The 21,969-nt window shown below is 33.2% G+C and overlaps 2 protein-coding genes across 2 annotated transcripts; both read left to right on the forward strand.

Annotated features, from left to right (window-relative positions):
- The first annotated feature begins 2,752 nt into the window (after positions 1-2,752).
- LOC132718647 (uncharacterized) lies at positions 2,753-5,629 on the forward strand. Its single transcript, XM_060702364.1, has one exon. The coding sequence runs from the start codon at positions 2,998-3,000 to the stop codon at positions 4,726-4,728; it is 1,731 nt and encodes a 576-aa protein (XP_060558347.1). The 5' UTR covers positions 2,753-2,997; the 3' UTR covers positions 4,729-5,629.
- A 13,719-nt stretch (positions 5,630-19,348) lies between these two features.
- Positions 19,349-21,058, forward strand: LOC132718646 (uncharacterized). Its single transcript, XM_060702362.1, has one exon. The coding sequence runs from the start codon at positions 19,349-19,351 to the stop codon at positions 21,056-21,058; it is 1,710 nt and encodes a 569-aa protein (XP_060558345.1).
- Positions 21,059-21,969: the final 911 nt, after the last annotated feature.

The following is a 21,969-nucleotide window of genomic DNA, read 5'->3' on the forward strand; positions in this document are numbered from 1 at the left end:
TGAGATTTATCGATAGACTACCTTTACAAGTTAAACAAAAAAACGTTGACATGTGTAGTGTTTATAAGCGTTATCGTTAATAACATTAACTTTCTGATCATTTTTTTTTTCTTAAATTGATTCTATTTTGAATACACTTTGCAGATACGTAATTTTTATTTCAAGAAAAAATGAGTTTAAATTAATATTTGAAGCCGTAAAAGTTAGCGACGAGATTCTGGAAGCTGCCACATACACAAAGCAAATCTTTGAATCGTGAGTGGGTTGTATGTGACCATCAAAAACCCTAGCGCACTCCTCTGTTTGGCTACGGAGCTTCCTTGAAGTCTATATTAACATTATTCATCCGTACCATTTTGATTTTTATGAGTTGTTCAAGTTATTAAGATTTAAACATTTTGCATTTTCATTGCAATATAGAAAAAAATCTAAGATAATACGGGTACGTTATATAGTGGTAAGAGAGTTTCGGTCATGAAGTGCTCGGGCTATGACAGTTATTTTCAAGTTCAAATCTTCAATTTTCTTTGATAAACATGTAATTAATTAAATGTTTTGCACAATTTAAGTTAAACTTATAACGTATATATATAGTGACATTATGCCCATCCGAGGGTATTCTGTGAATAGGAAAATGTCAAAATAAGTTCACATGTTGCTATTATTCCCTTCATTTTTATAAATTATTTTGCATGAACGATCAATAATTCATGTCGCCAAAGGGAATTTCTTTAAATATCCATCGAAATTTACCTGTAACATTCAATTTTTAAAAGAGTAGGCAGCCTCATATATTTCAGGCAGATATTTAAAATGCTTAGCATTAAAATATTCTGCTGTTGGTCAATCGCCATCATTACAGTCTTTTGAAATATACGATCGGTTCCGAATAGTTTTATAAATTTTATTCTATTTGAAACTCTTAATTCGGCCCGCCACATTTTTAACAATTTCCGTTTTCTTCAATATGCAGTCATTTATCACCATATTTATCAAATGTATTGATATATGTGCTCCAGGATCCGAACACTACCACCACGTTCTTAAGCAGAAAGAATAAAAATGAGTAATTGTTTAGGTGATAAAATATTTATAGGCGTTAAAAGTCATTTTATATCAGAATTATTTGTCAATATTGATGTAAACAGATAGCAATAGATTATTCGAGCTGTTAGACATGGAGTGGATACGAGTGAGAACGAAAACTATGACAGTATTTTAATTTATAAGATACATAAATAATATGTACAGTCATTTGTGGTTAAGGAAGATATGTTGCCTCAATTATAGATATACAATATCAATGATATTAACCCGTTATCAGCACAAGGTATTTAATACAGCTATCCAACTTTAAATTTGAACAGTTTTTTTACAATTACGGGTTTTGAAATTATTAAAAAAATATAAGCTACCAACAGTATAGATCTTAATTCGGCTAAACGGATGTGCCGACTGTCCTAGCTGTGTACAGGTTACACATGCTTATCACTTTCGCAAACCACAAATGTAACAAATATGTATCAGAGTTCCAATATATCCACCTCTTTGCACAGGTTCGTTAATTTAATCATTCTATGATTAGAGTATAGAAAACATAAATAAATGTTTACAAAAATAAATAGGAGTAAAGAAAAGTACAATATTACAGCAATTGAACAATGTGAGTTTGAAACTAGCTTGACAATATGTTAGAATTTTAGAATAAATTATGTTCAAGAAAGTACAGAGTCGAATTGCTATGAACATAAGTGCTTGTGTACCATTAAGATAAAGAAGTTTTAAACCAAAGCGCTGTAAGCACTAGCGTATTCTCTGCCTCGCCCCTGGAGTCTTTTCCTGGCCATGTAAAAATGTATTAAAGTCTAATAAAGGACAAGCATAGCATAGACAATTGTTTCTAAAATCTACATAGTGGCAAACAACCTGTAATGAAGTTTATTGATAATTAAATTTCGAAAAACGTGAAATTGCAGGACAAATTGTTAAAAAGGGAATGTAGTTTATCTTTCGAATATAATAAGCGTCCTTTAATCATTTTAATGACATAATAACATGCATTCATTTCAATAACTTCGGCGCAGGGGTACAATAACACTTTGACGTGACGTCATTTGCGATATATATAAACATAGCGTTATATTTAAAGCGCGCTTATGTAAGCGTTACACTATAGGCGCGTCAATGAAAAATGACTTGTTTTAACTGTAAACCGTTTCTCTTTTTGAATATGTGATAGATAGAATATTATATATTCGTGTAGATTCAATACTAAATTTATTGAACACGTTGAATAAAACAATTTATGACACTTCTTCTGTGATGGTGTAACACGTACATTGTATTATGATATATACGCAGTATTGAGACACGTACATGATTCTGTAACATTAACATGAACTATTAAACGTACATGATATTGTAACACGTACATAATATTGTAACACGTACATAGTACTATAAAATGTACATGGTGCCAATTATTTCATGTTTTTGCCTGGGCTATGTCCACGTGCTTATATATGACATAAAATAGCTTTCATATTAAATGGCTACCATTTATATAAATTGACATGTTATTCATTTTTTTAATGACCTGGAAGTGTACTTTCAAATGATTCATCATTTTTCATTGTGAGCTTTGTTGTTATATGAATTATGGCCTACTTTCACTTGGACAGACTTGGTGAAAACAAACATGGCTGACAAAGCGGAATCACCTTAACTTCCGCGTCCAAAGTTTATCTATTGTTTGTAGAAACGAAATGTAGACATTGGACAGTCGGAACAATATATTATGGCTGACGTGAACATTTTATTTAGTTACATCATCTTAAAACCCTGACTTGTTTCATCGAAATATCTTAGTTTGAGAAGTTGTTGAATATTGATCTGGAGATGTAAATATATGTACATGTATGTATGTATGTATGTATGTATGTATGTATGTATGTATGTATGTAATATCTAAAAGCGTCCATATAATCGTTTCACAAAATGGCGGATAGTGGAAGTAGAATAGGAGAGGATGATGAAGTTCCTGGTCGTGTGAAGGAAAACTTGTGTCAACCATGTTTAAGTAAGGATAAGAAAACTGTTGCTGACAAGTTTTGTTCAACTTGTAATGAATTCCAATGTAATGATTGTTCAAATGTACACAACGTGCTCGCCATCTTAAAAAATCATAAATTGATGGGCGTGAAAGAAGCTGATGTTGCAAGTTTCTCGATTAAAATGAAGGCCTTAGATCTATGTGATCAACATCAACGTTCTTTAGAATTTTTCTGTGAAGATGAAAAGAAACTTTGCTGCAGTACTTGTGCTATTATTAATCATCGAAAATGTCACAGTGTTGTAGAAATTGAGAAGATTGCCGGAAAAATAAACAAACGAATTTCTACCTTAGGGGAGAAATTAAAGGAAGCTAAAGAAGCTGCTGAGAGCGTTGCGAGATATATTCGCTCTTCAAAACATCAACTTGCTGGAGATATAAGAGAAATACATGTAGAGGTTAGACGATTGCGAGACAAAGTTATGAGAATGTTTGACGATTTAGAAGAGTCCGTCGTCAATAGTGCTGAAACTATTGAGAGAGAAACATTAGAAAATTTAACAAGGAAACAAACACAAATCGAGAAACATTTGGCTGATGTTACATCGTGCTTAGAGACGATTGAAAGTATTTTCAAAAATGGAACTTCCGTGCAGAAATATATAGCAGGACAGAAAATGGAGAGTAACGTCAATGCTCTCAGCAGAAACATCAAGGAGGAATGTCAGAATTTAGAGACAATGAACATTTCTTTTCATTTCGACGAAACATTAAAGATGCCACCATTACCAATCACTGAATATGTTCCAGGACAATTACTATTTAGGTCTGCTCGACAGGGAGATGTTAATTCTGTTGAAATGACGATGAAGTTAACACCAGTTTCTGCCACTGTTTTGAAGAAGACGGGAGATGATATCAAAATACCGTTATATACAGGTATAGATTTTCTAGCTGATGGTAGACTGGTGGCTGTGGATAACAGTAACAAGAAATGTTTAGTGTACAATGAAAAGCTTGAGAATGTAGGATCATATAAGCTGTCTTTCATACCATTATCTGTTGTTGTAGTATCTGAGGAGGAAGTAGCGATAACACGTTGTGGTGAAAAAAAAATAGAATTTTTACATGTTAGTAAATGTAATGAAATAAGTTCAAGTAGGACATGTAAAGTGAAAAAGAAATATGACTCTATATGTTTGAAAAATGATAGACAGTTTGTAGTTGGGACTTATGATGAACCAAGACCTGTTCGTATTTTATCATTGACAGGAGAGGAGCAAGATTTGAGAATTAACTTTCCAAACAAGACATATCCTATAGGCACTAGCGCTAGTACTTACATAAGAAATAGCGACTATAGCGAAATATTGGTGATTACAGATAGATACGAGCATACTGTCTACATATATGATTTCATCGTGAGAAACGTAAAGAATGACCAGATAAAGGGACCATGTGGTGCAGCAGGTGGTCCTTCTGATACTATCCTGGTGTGTTGTCGTGAAACAGACACCATAGTACAGATATCACAAACAGGTCAGATACTATCATCGCACAAGATAGATATGAAAAATCCATTTAGGGTATGTGTCTCGCGTGATAAATCATTTCTTGTTGTAACAAATATCTGTGTTGGAAATAGGAAAATGCAGAAATTCAAAATATTAACATAGTTAACAGCTCTGTTCTCTGTTTCAAAGATCCACGCCCACTCACACACAAAGTTATTAAAGAATGAAACAAGAATTTATGATGACATATGATGGATGGATCATTGAATTATACTTATGGTCTATTACCAATGTAGCTGCTCATACCGAAAAAGATATAATAACAATTATATAGAATACAAGAATATTCTGGGAAAATCAGTGCTCATCAAAATGAAGTCAATGTATGCTATGACAGACAGATTAAGGAGTAAACAATTCAATATTAATAATTTCAATAAATATTCAATTGATATACTTCTTTTATTTTAAGCAGACGAGCAATAAACTTGAAATTCATCAATTATTCGACAGACTTAACTTTTCGTGTACAGACTCAAACCGAGTCTGCTATTTTTGTGTAATACTATTGTGATTAGTGTTACCTTACCAAAGGATCACTTTTTCTCTAAATTTTTTATTTAGCACTGCTTATATGTAAAGTAGTTGCGTTCTGTACCATCGTTATCTTATTTTTGTAATCATCACATAATGTTGACTGTATAATGGTACATTTGATTGTAAATATGAATTTGCTGAATTTTTTTTGTTAAATAATTTGTGATATAATGTCATTACGTTCTTTTTATACCTTTAACCCTCAGATTCTGCCTGACCTGAAAGTAATTATGCTTTCCCACCAGTATACAGCCAGCATGTACATTTTTTCTATTTTAATATTGAAATCTAGTATACTTCAAATGGACTGTACCAACCTCGAAAAAGACTAATCCATTTCCCAAACTTAAGCAGTTTAATGGTTTATAAGTTAACGTTTACATCAGTTTTCTGGCTTCAGTTGACTTTCTATTATAATATAATAGATATGTATAGAATTATTGAAATGTTAGAAACTATTTTACTGTGTCTTATTAATAAATATAACTATCCGAAGTAATTGTGTTTTATATTTTAATGGCATTGCTTTACTTAAATATCATACATATTTCTCTCGTGAGTATGAGGGTAGTTTTTCTATCATCTTTTGGAGGCGTGCTGCTATAAAAATACAAAAATACCAAAACATAAAATAATAACATAAATAAATGTTTCAAATGTTTATTCAGTAAGCTTTCGACATATCCAGACGTCTTTAAAGTGACTAAACATGTACGCAGACAAATTTAAAAAGAAAAAAAGTGTTTTATCTTCGGAATAAAACAAGCGCCCGTTAATTCCTTCAATCACATATAACATAAATATGTGTACGGTATGGACACTTCGGTATTCTCTGTAGTCAAAATAGATAAAGATTCGCCAAACTCACCTCGCATTTGGTATTCACAACCTCTAGGGTCTTTCCATCAAATTGTATCTAAATTTCGAACTTTTTCTATTTAACTGGACAAACACGGTATGTATACAATACGCGAATGTGCCAAGTTTATGATGTTGTAACACGTTCATGGATTTATGACACATAAGCAGCATTAGTACACGTACATGACTCTGTAACATGTACATGATATTCTGACACTTATATGATATAGTAACACGTACATTGTACTGTTACACGTTCATGGTATTATGACACATACGTAGCATTAAGGCATGTACATGACAATGTAACATTTACATGATATTGTAACACGTACATGATATTGTAGTACGTACATGATATAGTAACACGTACATTGCACTGTTACACGTCCATGGTATTATGACACAAACGTAGCATTAAGGCATGTACATGACAATGTAACATTTACATGATATTGTAACACATACATTATATATATTGTAACACGTACATAATATTGTAACACGTACATGATATTGTAACACGTACATGATTTTGTAACACGTACATGATTTTGTAACACGTACAGTGTACTATGAAACGTACATGGTACCGAGGGAGGTACAAGATACTTGAATCGATAACCTGCAAATAAAGGGTTAATTGATTATGTTACTCGGATTTAGGTAATTGAGAGTAGATATCAAACCTTCATTCAAAAACATGAAACTATGACACGCACGATGATATTAAGGAAGGTACAAAATACTTGAATAAATAACATGCAGAAAATGAACGGTGAATCGTTATAAATAAGAGTTATTATATTTTGACCAAAAGTCTTATACACAGAACGTCTGGAGAGATTAAATATCGGGACACGACTGACTCTTACTGAAACATATGTAAATGCCAGTAAGCTTGCTTTAATTTTAATGTGTTAAATGTCTAGAAAAAAATGTAAATTCCGAGATATCCGTTAAACAGTTCCAGCACAATTTTTTAACATTTAAAAGACAATGATCGCCGCCTATATCTCTCACGGAAATACCTATATGGTCCAAAGTGGGCCTATTTCACTGACCCTTTTTTTTTCTAAATAAGTGGTATTTGCCAGAAACTTTAGATTCAAAAATAATAGTTTCCATTTCTATAATCTTAGCAATAAAACTACTGAACTGAAGATTGAGCCGTTTATATTAAAATACCAAAGTCTTCACATTAATTTAGTGTAAAAACAATAAGACGAATGTGAAAATAAGTAGAAAGTACATTTCTGCGGGGTTCCGATAGGACAAACGCGTTTTCTCTGAGAACGAAAAGAGCGAATCACGAAAATGCGATGGTGATAGAACGATGGCAAATCCATCATATTGTTATCATCTTTTTTGTCGTATTTTCACCATCTTACTGTCGCATCATCACCATCGTACTGTCGTTATATCACCATCGTATTCTTGCCTTCCTCATATACAAAGCGCGACAGTACGATTGTAAAGCACAACAGTACGATGGTGACAATAAGACAGTACGATGATGATATAACGACAGTACGATAGTTAAGCACAACAATACGATGGTGACAATACGACAGTACGATGATGATATAACGACAGCACGACAGATTTGCACACCAATACGATGGTAACAACACGATGGTGACATTACGACAGTACGATTGTGACAATACTACAGTACGATGGACTGTCACTATTGTACTGTCGTGTTTCGGCATCGTACTGCCATATTGTCACCATCGTACTGTTGCACTTTGTCATCGTACAGTTGCGCTGTTACCATTGAACTGTCGTAATTGGCGCAAAAACGCGCTTGTCCGAACTGAACACTGTACGTTTCAATGTGAAGCAAAAATACATAATGTCTTGATTTTTTCTAGTATAATGTAGGTGATCATGGCCAAATGGTCAATGTCGTTAAAGTCAAATCGCATTCCTCTCAACGCTGTAAGTTTAAGCTAGCGTCCTTGGATTATTTTATATGAGAGATGTATTCATCTACTTTACGGATTGTCGTTGGTTCTTCTCAGGTGCCCGTTAGTGTTGGAAATTATGGTTATTGGTTCCAGGAACAGACCTTATGCCTCCCCCCACCAGTTAAAGCTTGAAAGTACTTATACAACCTATACTGTATTGATGATGTAGAACAAACAAAATAATGAGTATAATGGAGATGCACTATTATGATGTACATATTATTCACCAGTTAATTGTCACTCTGTCCTCAACCCGCGGGAAATAGACAGGGACTTTCGCGTTTAGACGCCGGTTCGGTGGTACGGGTTCGACACATCCCTTGCTAGTTTGGCATATAAACATGGAAAACAATGCATCAATCACATGATCATATATGTACTAAACACCTGAACATATTGATAAGTACTAAAGGAATAAACATATTTTAATGGCATGGACATATCAGTATTTAACGCATGCGCATATCGGTATCAAACACATGTGTCTATCAGAATTGAACACATGTAGATAAAAGAATTGGACGCATGTACATGAACATGTATTAGAATTAAACACTTACGATCAAGAATTCATGAAGTTGAAATTAAGATAACATAAAGTTTAATTTGTGAGGTTTAAATTCAAAGTTAAGAAAAATATGTACATTTTCGCGACATGACGTTGGAATTAGTGATTTTCATAAGGATTGCTGTTGTTCCTGTGAGAAGCTTTACAGTCCTTTCTTAGTATAAGTTGGTTCCAGGAACAGATTCGAGAATGTCTTATATTAATAAGCTTATAGCTTCAAATACAATCTAACTAAAATAAATTCGTATAGACCTTTTTACAATACGATTTTCCATAGCAACGAATGTTGCATTTCGCGCATGCGTATTCTGCGTAGGGCAAAACGCAATAACGATGTCTACAGTTTATCATACTTTAAGGCTTTAATAGATGCGATTTCATGTTATCAAAAAATATTAATTTTGGGATGACTTAAGGCGGTAAGTACTGAAAACGTGAATTTATTTTTAACAGATCTACGAAAATGTGCGGGAGTAATAATTCAATGGTCAAAACAGGCACACACATGTCTTTGTTTAAGGTATCATTAGACGATTTTTCCATCAGTAATTTAAATTGAAACAGCAGGGTGTTAAAGATATGTTAAAGGATGACTTAAGGTGACAACAGACACTTTCCGTGGTACTAACATAAATGTCATTTACACCAACTTATTTTAGTAATAACTGTTATTTATTTAATCTTTGTGCATTAATTGTCGCTGATCATCATAAAAAAATAACATATTTGAAAAAAATGCCTTTGTAAATGATTGATTTTTAATAAAAATCCTAAAATTTTAAAACGTCATATCAAAGTCATTTTTTATTTTTTTGTTATCAAACTTTTGGAAAATAAACATACTTATAATATCTGGGGAACCGTGTCTCAAATTTTTTCTATCTTTTCTCAAAAAAATATTACGTAACGTCAAACAATTTATGCGACTTTTTTCACCATACATATTACGTAATTAAAGATAATTAAGTCGCTGATTGAGCAAACAAAAATCCCTGACACGGTTCCCTCCGTAAATGAATTCCCTTTCATGTGCTTTAAACCGCATGTTAATTGCTTGATTATTAAAAAAGTTATGCCGATTCAAAGTTAGTCCGACCCGCATCAAACGAAGTGTCATAAATCGGCTGTTCTCTCTCGGACCCCTACGTTTCACGCTAAATAATTGCATAATACACAAATATCGCACCAGAGAGGGTCACAGGTTGCGGTAACATACTCTAACAACATTTTATGACCCAGTGACATCTGACCAATTAAAAAGTTGCTGATTAATATCAGTTTATAACAGAAATTTCTTCAAATCTTAACGTGATTTACTGTCCGTCTGGTATCGGTCGCACATGTCACGTGACTTTCGGTAAAATTTGAGGCACTCGGTGGGGGGAAATGGAACGTATTTGCGCACCGCTAGCGGGGTATTTAATTGTTTCACTTTTGAAGTTTCATCAGCATTATTATTATATTATACCAGTGTCACTCTGTCTGTGTATTCGTGTATGAAATTCTGTCAAAATATAAATTAAAATAACAAAAAACTGAGCTTCTGACGGTATTTTAAAGGCCACGGTAGATGTACAAATAAGAACGGGATATTATATATTTTTTCCTCCAAATTGATACAAATGCTTCACATATTTTAACAGAAATGAAAGGTATCACTCGATCATTATGATCTGATCTTCTTGACTTCTATTATCATGAAAAGCATCTATGCACGGTATAGATATCCAGTTTCTACTGAGATATACAATAAATTCCATACTTTGTCCCAGATTTATTAGAACTGTGTTCGGTTTACTGGCGAACAATTTATTCAAAGCATTCATTGATAATATATATTAATATCTTTTTTTATTGATTCATATAGAAATAGTCATCCTTAAACAATCTAAAATGGTTTAGAAATTTGTCAGGGACACCGTACCACAACAGAGGTTGAGCTGATATTAGCAAATTGTTTTAGATTGAAGGATACTAACATTGGTATATCCAGAGACTTTCCCAAAGAGATATCTGATGCAAGGAAAAAACTGTGGCAACAATTTAAAACCGAACGCTCAAAACATGGCAGCAAGTATGTTAAAATTGTATATCCAGCTGCTTTGAAAGTGCGCGGCAAAGTTATCCAGGATATGTTCCCTGATTGGTGGGAAATAATGGGTAAATCACGCCACACCAATATTCAAGATAGGGTGAAAGCAACTGTAGAAGAAAACAACGACAAACTCTGTAATATTATCCAATCACAATTAGCAAACCAAGAGCCTCTCCAACGTACTCTACAGGGATATACAGTCCCAAGACCACCACCTCCCCCTTATGGCTCTCAAACTACTTCAACTGTTCCTGACGTAGGGGTTGCCGGGCCTCATCAAAATGACATTTCGGTACACTCTTCAAATGGGCAGCACTCTAACGGTATGAGACATAAATCTAAACCGAGCTATTCTAACGAACAAATTCACGAGACAAATTCAACAAATCCCCCCTTGCCTGGACATCAGATAACTGCTCCCCATCTTCAGATCCTTAACTCTTCCAAAGAACGCTCGTACTCAGACGTCGTTACACATGGTGATCACGGAATGTCGGCTGCTGTAAGTGCAAACTCTAGTGTTGATTAGCACCTTAAAAGGACAGTATTTCCACGTGTAATAGTGATTTATTGACTGAAAGAACATTTGAGTATTCTAACCAAGATTGTAATGATTATAAGGTATTATCTTCTAAATGTAGTAATAACTTAAGCTCTGAAAATCTTCTTTTAAGTAACAGTTGTAATACAGTTTCCACGTCATACACAATCAATTCTGACGATAATGACAATATGTATGATTTTCACTTAACCTGTAACAGAAATATTGACTATATTTGTGATTTATGTTTAAACTTACCATCCTCTTCAAATGTAACCAAATGTCAACACTTTATAAATACTGATCTTACTTGTGTGAGCAACTGTGAACTTAAATTACAGCCAAATATTGATTATCTTTGCGAAAACTGTATTAACCTCCCTTCTTGTTCTAATTTTAGAAAGTGTGAACATTTTGATAATCAAGAAATACTGCCCCCGACGGATGAAAAAAATGCTCGGAATCCGAATTGTAAAAATTCTATTATGAAACAAGCAACGCGTTCAATTAAAATTGGCAGTTTAAACGTATGCGGTTTAAAACAGAAATGTAATTATCCGGATTTTATTGCGCTCGTACAATCTTTCGATATTTTGGCCGTCCAAGAGACAAAAGTTGACTTTTATGATATCATTGAGATACCTGGCTTCACTTTTTATTCGAAACCCAGGAAAGAAAGGTATATTAGAAAGTCAGGTGGCACTGGTTTTTTCTTGAAAAATGAACTTTTAGATTTTATTGAAATATTAAAATGTGATTCTGAATACATATTTTGGATAAAGGTTTCCCTGAAAAATGACAAATCTTACATTATTGGAACAATGTATATCCCACCTAGGCAGTCAAAATTTTTTAACGAAGATGAACTTTTTAGATTCGAAAATGAGGTCTCAGAGAAAGCAGCTGAATATAACTATTGCATTATACTAGGGGATGCGAACGCTCATTGTGCATGTTTGCCTGATTTTGTATGTTTTGATAGGTCAATTGCAAGAGGGCTTGATCTTGATGAAGATTTTGTTAATGACTTTAACTGTGTAGAAGATTTAAAACGGCTAAATATCCCCCTTCAAAGACTATCGCCCGATTCAAAGGTTGATGCCACGGGCCTAAAATTGATCGAAATTTGTCAACCCATAATTTTTTTATATTAAACGGACGAATCGGCGACTCAAATAAATTCACTTTTAAAAATGTGTCTACGATTGACTACGCACTTGCAACATACAAATGTTTTCAGTATTTTACTGACTTCCGGATTTTAGAATCAGACCTTCTTTTCTCCGACGGCCATGCAATTTTGGTGCTAGAAATAATTATAGACATTAATAACTTGCCGCCTAAGTCACACGATATATCCGCTTCCGACTCAGTTTCGAACGCACCACTTTAAAAACCCCCCAAATGGGTTAATGACCTTAAGTCTGAATTTGTTATGAATATCCAATACCCTGAAGTCGATAATATAAAAACCAAACTACAAAATATGCAACAGACCCCATCCGCAACAGACATAAACGACATTGCAAATAAAATTTCATCTATTTTCCAAAATGCAGCAGAATTAACCTTCTCATCGAAAAACACATTTAAATTTAAAAGAAAACCAAATAGTAAACCCTGGTATGGGCCTCAGTGCCAAAAATTTAGGCGTATGTACAATACCGCTAGAAAGAAGTACAACTTACACAAAAGTCATGAAAACAAACAAAATTTAGATAAGGCAAGTAGGTCATATAAGCAGACTATGAATAAATACATCAGTATACATAAATCACGAAATGAAAAGAAACTTCGTGCTATGCATCCAGGCCAACCAAAACAATACTGGAATCTCCTAAATAGGCTAAAAAATAATTCAAAACCCCGCGAAACGCCAGACATTGAGACTTTTTATAATCATTTTAAAAATATTAATACTGACGAAGAATTGTCAAACGCCACTGACCCGAACCTAGATTCGAACCCATTACATGTAGAAAATAACAGCCTCGATTCGGAAATAACTGAAGATGAAATCCGCAAAATGATATCAAAATGTAATAATGCCAAAGCAGCTTCCCCACAAGATTATATCTATAACGAATACATAAAAAGTACTAAAGAGTTTATGATACCTATCTATTGCTCCTTTTTTAATAAAATATTTGACTCGGGCGTTATCCCAGATAGCTGGCTTATTGGTTCAATAAAACCAATTTATAAAAAGAAAGGTTCACCGACTGACCCCCAAAACTATCGACCAATCACAATCCTCTCGTGCATGGGCAAATTATTTACAGCAATACTTAACGAGCGAGTGAAAAATTTCCTTGATACAAACGGCCTTTTAAATGAGGACCAGGCAGGGTTTCGAACCGGTAATTCAACCACTGACCATATTTTCTCTCTAAAATTCCTCATTGATAAATTTAAGTCACAGAAAAAGAAATTATTTGTTTCATTCATTGATTTTTCTTCTGCGTTCGATAAAGTTTGGCGGGCGGGATTATGGTGTAAATTACGAAATATAGGAGTACAGGGAAAATTATACCAGATTATATTTAACATGTACCAGAACATAAAATCCTGTGTTTCAAAGGATGACCTAGTTTCAATGTTTTTCGACAGCACGTGCGGCGTAAGGCAAGGCGAAAATCTTTCGCCGATCCTCTTCTCTATTTACTTAAACGATCTGGAACAATCTCTCTCAAGGAATAATGATGGTATTGTCTTAGAATTAAATGATAATGAAATTCAGCTATTTATTAAATTATTTGTACTGCTGTACGCGGACGACACCGCTATAATGAGCGATGATGAGGCTAAATTTCAAAACTTATTAAACGATTTTTATGAATATTGCAATAAATGGAAATTAACAATAAATATGAACAAGACTAAAATTATAATATTTGGAACAAATAAACCAGATAGATATAAGTTTTTTTTCAAAGATGAACCTATAGAAATAGTAAAGGAATTTAAATACCTAGGCATTTTGTTCTTTTCGTCTGGAAATTTTCTTGGCGCTCGAAAATCTATAGCTAGCCAGGCTAAGAAGGCTATGCATCTCCTATACACAAGAATATTTAACCTTGACCTACCAATTGATCTGCAGATTAAATTATTTGACCAGACAATAGTACCCATTCTTACATATAATTGTGAGGTGTGGGGAATAGAAAACCTTGATCTTATAGAAAGGGTTCATACAGAATTTTTGCGAAAAATAACAAAAAGTAAACGAAGCACCCCGCTTTCCTTTCTATATGGGGACTTGGGGAGAGTTCCACTAGAAATTGTAATCAAGTCACGAATTATTCAATTTTGGTGCAAACTCTTAGCAGGAAAAACAGAAAAGATCGCGAGAAAATGCTATGAATATATGCTCCACTCAAATTCAAGTTTTAAGTGGATCGATACAGTTAAATCAATATTAGATTCCACGGGATATACCTATATTTGGCTTAACCAAAAGACTGTAAACTTAAAAAATATAAATCATTTAGTTAAACATACACTGACAGACCAGTTTATCCAGAAATGGCACGGTCCAATGCTACAATCAGCTAAATGTTCAAATTATAAGTTATTTAAAAGAGAATTAAAACTTGAAAACTACTTTAAAATCTTACCCCAAAATCTTCGTTTAAATTTATTCCATTTAAGATCAGGAAATAACAGGCTCCCTATTGAAACTGGGTCATGGCCAAATCCAAAAATTCCGTACGATCAAAGGAAATGTCCTTTTTGCACACAGTGCGATATTGGTGATATTTTTCACTATATCCTCCGCTGTCCACTTTTTGATAGTGAAAGAAAGCGATTTATTAAGCCATACTTCTATAGGCATCCAAACGTGATTAAGTTCGCAGAATTATTTTCCTCAGATTCAGAAACAATCTTGACACCATTAGCCATAATGGCCGGAAAAGTCATAACATACTTTAATCTTATTCGATAGTCAAACCTTACTAGCGCCTTTTCAAAAAGTAAAGAGATACTGGTGCCACAGCTTTTTGAAACTTAATTTCAAAAAAAAAAAGATAGAAAAAATTCCGTCTCGCCTTATGTAAACATATCGTCTTACAACGTTTACAATTAAAATTACTCAAACGAAAGATTCCGATTCCGCGTTACTTAATATAGATCATTTTAGCCGTGTCGCGACGGGGCCAACGTGATGGGTTTGCGGCCGGCATGGATCCGGACCGGCCTGCGCTTACAAACCCTATTACAGGTAGAGAAACTGTTAGCGAGCAGCGTGGGTCCTGGTCGGACTGCGCGGGTGCGCGGGCTGGTCTGGATCCATGCTGGTCGCGGGCCCATTGTGTTGGTTTTGTCGTGACGCGGCTCATTTTTTGTTCAGACTGGGTATGTCACGCGGATATAGGTCACAGACTACACGCGCATTAGTCTGTAAATATAAAAATAGGAGCGTTGCCTTACGTAACAAAAACCTAATCGACATATCAAGACAAATTGAGATAATAATAAAAATCGTTTGGTGTACATTAACTTCGTTTAAATCAACTTTTCTCCGCCTATAAGTTTTTCATTTTATCATTTTTGAATCAATTTGTCATATTGGAATATAATAATTTTCTCACACTTTCTCGTAGCCTGAAGTTATATACAAAAGAAGAAACTTTAAATCAACTTTTCCTTTTCTTTATGAAAGGATCTTCACTTTTTTAAAATGTGATTTTTGCTAGCCTACTTTGTCCTATTTTTTACCCGAATTTAATTGTTTCATAATTTTTGGAATGTATCATGTTGTCACTTATTGTGAACTGATGAAAAATAAAGATATTTTGACTTTGACTTTTGACACAAGTCATATAGGCGTTCACATAAAAAATGTTGTCTGTTTTTGTTGTTGTTTTACTTGACATTGTTAGAAAACGAGGTCTAATGTAAAGCAAGCCGTTGAATCCGTACAAAAGTCCATAAACTCAATGTAATATCTATCAGATTAACGGGACAGACAAATTATTTTCACACATTATGGATATTTTAGCAACTTTATTTTTAATCAACCCCGTGGTCGTGCGATTTGCCGCTATGCTTAATTATTTATGTTTCATACATTATGTTACGTACATTGGCCGACAATTCCTTACTTTATAAAAAATGCCAAATAAAAGGTAGACGATATTCATTAAAAAGATGTACGGTATTTGTACGATACATGAATTACGAGCAGTATGGACCGGTAATTCACGGATATATGGAACTACCGATTTCCCTCATTGATGCCTCAACAGGGGGCGGAGCGTTATCGATAATTGACAGGTTACGCGAATAGCAGATAAAAATGGTACAGGTACCGTTTTAAAACGTTTAAAAACACATTTTTTGGACTAACTGCTTCCAAAATTAAATCACGAATGTGTTCAGAAAAGGTTGATAAATCTACTAAGCAAAAAATCTCATTTTAGGTATTTTCAGTGATTATTGACTCCGTTGTCACCTTAAGGCGGTAAGTACTGAAAACGTAAATTTATTTTTTAACAGATCTACGAAAATGTGCGGGAGTAATAATTCAATGGTCAAAACGGGCACACACATGTCTTTGTTTAAGGTATCATTAGACGACTTTTCCATCAGTAATTTAAATTGAAACAGTAGGGTGTTACTACCCCTTTATTACATAATATTACACAATTTGTATTGTACACTTCCTTTGAATAATTGGATTGGTCAGGCGGCAAGTGTCAAACAGATTGGCACCCGAACGCTTGTTCATTCAACCGGGACGTTTAAATATCATGATATAGTTAATCAGTTACGCTTATTAAAATGGTAATTTATGAAACTTTTAAATATACCGATCAATGTTTAAGGATTTTGAGAAGAGAAAAATTGTGTGACGTGCATTATTAAAAATAACATGTATTACGAATAAGCGGATAAAATGTATGTTATATCTTTTCCAAACAACCCATCTGAACTTCTCAAGATTTTGAAGAAATAAAAAATTTAAAATCTATTTATGTGACTTAAATTTTTCTGTTTGCATCACAGGCAAATCGGATAAAGGATATAATCAGGTATATTGAACACTAAAAATGCATTATCACCTGTTCTGATATTTTTTCTGAATGATAATTAATCTCGATTTCATGTTGTAAAATTTCTTTTGTTTTTAAATGAACTATTTCAACAGCAAATAAGTTGACTTTTCATTTGCTAATAGATATATTTCCACATCTTCTTTAAAAAAAATGATCTCAGTGTCAGGTCCGTGATCGTAAATTCTTAAACAAGTGTCTTTTCCATGCCTTTTTATGGCATTTTTCGCCACAAAGCTATAAAGTCATCTTTTATATATTTGTTGAAAGCTATTTTATATAATTTTCTATCGTTTACCTTGAACTAACTCAGCATTGTCTATGAACTTCTACTATATATTTTATGTAGGGCGAAGCATTTTCTGCCCAGATTCTACGCAGATTGCGCATTCTAATTCCGGTCGATATTTCATAGCAACGGACCGCGTCGTAAAAAGGTATATAAACTAAACTAAAATATAAACTCGTCAGGTTGAATTCTTGAAATCTTAATCATGAAGTTGATTGTTGAAATCGTGAATTCGTAAAGTAACGGAATTGATATCGTGAATTCTCAATGTTAGAAACTGAAGTTGAAAAATTTGTGTTATTGAACTAAATGAAAAATGAAAAATCTTATTCTTCAAGTTGTAAAAAATGAATTCGTGTTATTGAAATCGTGAATTCGTGAACATGAACTTTAAATCGTGAATTTATGGAACTGATCGTGAATTAATAAAGATGAAATTCACAAAACAATTAGATGCATTATTTAGCATTGCTTGAAATTTCCATTCGTTTAAAAGTATTCTGAACAGAAAAACAGATTTGATCGAATGATCGCTTTTAACTTATATGTATTTAACATTTTTTTTAATCTGTAGTAATATATCACTATATCTAGTTTGATAATTTTTACAATTATCTAATATTCTTTATTTCCCTTATCTTGAAGTTTTCTAGAGAAAGATGTATGATATTTAAATACAGTAATAGTTTTTGAAACTCAAATACTATAACACCGAATAGATATCTTTATTCATCTTGTTTACACATAAATTAAGCATGACAGTTTTTATATGGTGAAAACATAAAGAATAATATATATATATTTCTTAACATATTTTTAATGTAAAGATTAATATTGCATTTAAAACTAACTCGCTATTAAGACAAAATATACAAATACAATATATATATATATATATATATATATATATATATATATATATATATATATATATATATATATAATGACCTACTGCAATCAAAATCAAAAGTTTAATCTTCAGATTTAAAAACTCATAAACTAACTATCAATGTTTACGCCTAAAATAAAAAAAATGAGGCATAGAGGTGGGACGGTATTGTCCGGTGCCAAGAACAAACAATATTCGTTTCTTTCGGTAAATTGAAACAAATATTAAAAAGATTACTTTCCTTCAATGCAGCCATTGTGAAATTTATTTATTTATTTATGTTTACTTCCAAATATAAACATTTTCTCTGGTATTAATATATCTAATTGGCAAAGTAATGTTTTAAGTGATTAATATACCTCTACGTTTTCCCCATCTACTCATAGATGACCAGTTTTTTTTTTCACAAAGAAAAGGATCTTTCAGAATTAATTATTTAGCATACTTTATGCTCATTATCTTAGATGGTCTGAAGCATAAAATTTCATTTATACTTAAAATATGCTATCTTTTTTCGCACCCGGTCATATGCAGTAAATATCGAACTTGAACAGCAACGCTTATTTGACATTTGCTAATGTAAAAGTTGAATAACTTGCACAACCCATAATATCATAATGGTACGACCAGATAATGTAAACGTTATTGTGTTCGACATATAATTTAAATATAGATTTCATGGAAATTTAACTTCCGCCTTCCAAGTTGATCTATTAAATGACAGATGACGTTTGGATCGGAACAATATATTTGGGTTACATAAACATTTTATTTAGTTAAATCAGTTAAAAACCGTGACTTGTTTCATTGAAATATCTTAGTTTGTGAAGTCGCTGAATATTGACCTGGAGATGTAAATGTACAGGTACATTATATTATTTCTAAAATAGGGACACTATAATCGTTACACAAAATGGCGGATAGTGGAAGTAAAATAGGAGAGGATGATGAAGTTCCTGGTCGTGTGAAGGAATACTTGTGTCAACCATGTTTAAGTAAGGATCAAGAAACTGTAGCTGACAAGTTTTGTTCAACTTGTAATGAATTCCAGTGTAATGATTGTTCAAATGTACACAACATGCTCGCCATCTTAAAAAGCCATAAATTGGTGAGCGTGAATAAAGCTGATTTTGCAAGTATTTCGGTTAAAATGAAGGCCTTAGATCTATGTGATCAACATCAACATTCTTTTGAATTTTTCTGTGAAGATGAAAAGAAGCTCTGCTGCAGTAAGTGTGCAATTGTTAATCATCGAAAATGTCACAGCGTTGTAGAAATTGAGAAGATTGCTGGGAATATTACCTCACCAATTTCTACATTAGGGGAGAAATTGAAGGAAGCTAAAGAAGCTGCTGAGAGTGTTGCGAGACATATTCACTCTTCAAAAGATCAACTTGCTCAAGATATAAAAGAAATACATGTAAAGATAAGACGAATGCGAGACGAAGTAATGAAAATGTTTGCCGATCTAGAAGATTCCGTTAACAAAAGAGCTGAAACTCTGCAGAAAGAAACCTTAGAAAATCTGACAAAGAAGCAAACACAAAACGAGAAAGATTTGGCTGATGTAACATCGTGCTTAGAAACAATTGAAAGTATTTTCAAAAATGGAACTCCAGTACAGAAATATATAGCAGAACAGAAAATGGAGAGTAACGTCAAGGAGGAATGTCAGAGTTTAGAGACGGTGAACATTTCTTTTCAATTTGACGAAACAATAAAACTGCCGCCATTACCAGTTACTGAATATGTTCCAGGACAATTACAATTGAATTTTCATCACCAGGGAGATGTTAATTTTGTTTACATGATGATAAAGTTAACACCAGTTTCTTCTATTGATTTGAAGAAGACGGGAGATGATATCGATGAACCGTTCTATACAGGCATAGATTTTTTACCTGATGGTAGACTTGTGGCTGTTGATAACAAAAACGGGAAATGTTTAGTGTACAATGAGAAGCTTGAGAAAGTAGGATCATATCAGCTACCTTACAAACCATTTTCTGTTGTTGTAGTATCTGAGGAGGAAGTAGCGATAACATGTGGCAATGGATACAATATAGAATTACTACATGTTAGTAAATTTAATGAAATAACTGCAAGAAGGACGTGTAAAGTGACCACAAAATATTGCTCTATATGTTTGAAAGATGATAGACAGTTTGTAGTAGGGACTTATGATTATCCAAGACCTGTTCGTATTGTATCATTGACAGGTGAGGAGCATGATTTTGATGTTAACTTTCCAAACAAGATATATACTATAGACACTAGCGCCTGTACTTACATAAAGAGCAGTGACAAAGTGGTGATAACAGATAGAAACAAACATACAGTTTACATATATGATATCAAAACAGACACGAGAGTCGTAGTGAAGGATGACCAGATACAGGACCCACGTGGTGCAGCAGTTGGACCTTCTGATACTATCCTGTTGTGTTGTCGTAAAACAAACACCATTGTACAGATATCCCAACGTGGTCAGGTATTGTCATCATACAAGATAGATATTGAAAATCCATTTACAGTATGTGTCTCGCGTGATAAATCATTTATTGTTGTTACAAGTAGCTCTGTTGGAACTACGAAAATGCAGAAATTCAAAATATCAACATAACAGCACTATTCCCTGTTTCACATAAAAGATTCACTCGCACAACGCACGCGCGCGCACACACACAAACTTTAAAAAAAATGAAACAAGAATTTATCGATGACATATGATGGATGGATCATTGAATTATACTTATGGTCTATTACCAATGTAGCTGCTCATAACGAAAAAGATATTATAACAATTATATAGAATACAACAATATTCTGGGAAAATGTGTGCTCATCAAAATGAAGTCAATTTATGCTATGACAGACAGATTAAGGAGTAAACAATTCAATATTAATAATTTCAATAAATATTCAATTGATATACTTATTTTATTTCAAGCACATGAGCAATAAACTTGAAATTCATCAATTAATCGACAGACTTAACTTTTCGTGTACAGACTCGAACCGAGTCTGCCATTTTTGTGCAATACTATTGTGATTAATGTTTCTAAAGGATCACTCTTTCTCTATTTTTGTTATTTAGCACGGCTTATATGTAAAGTAGTTGCTTTCTGAACCGTAGTTATCTTATGTTTTAATCATCACATAATGCTGACTATATAATGATATATTTTATTGTAAATATGAATTTGCTGATTTGTTTTTGTTACACAATTTGTGATATAATGTCATTACGTTCTTTTTATACCTTTACCCCTCAAACTGCCTGACCTGAAAGTGATTAGCCTTTGCCACCCGTATACAGCCAAGCCAGCACATACATTCGAGCAGTCTGAACAACTTTTTTTCTATTCTAATGTTGAAATCTTATACATTTCAAATGGAATATACCAAACTCGATTTCACGAATTAAGCAGGTCAATTTTTTGATAACAAGAAAGTTGATAAGATAAAGTTTACATCAGTTTTTTTTTGGCTTCAGTTGACTTTTCTATTATAAGATATATCATAATATAATAT

Source organism: Ruditapes philippinarum, unplaced genomic scaffold (assembly GCF_026571515.1).
Source record: "Ruditapes philippinarum isolate M1 unplaced genomic scaffold, ASM2657151v2 ctg8566_1_1_1_1, whole genome shotgun sequence".
Classification (NCBI taxonomy): Eukaryota; Metazoa; Mollusca; class Bivalvia; order Venerida; family Veneridae; genus Ruditapes; species Ruditapes philippinarum.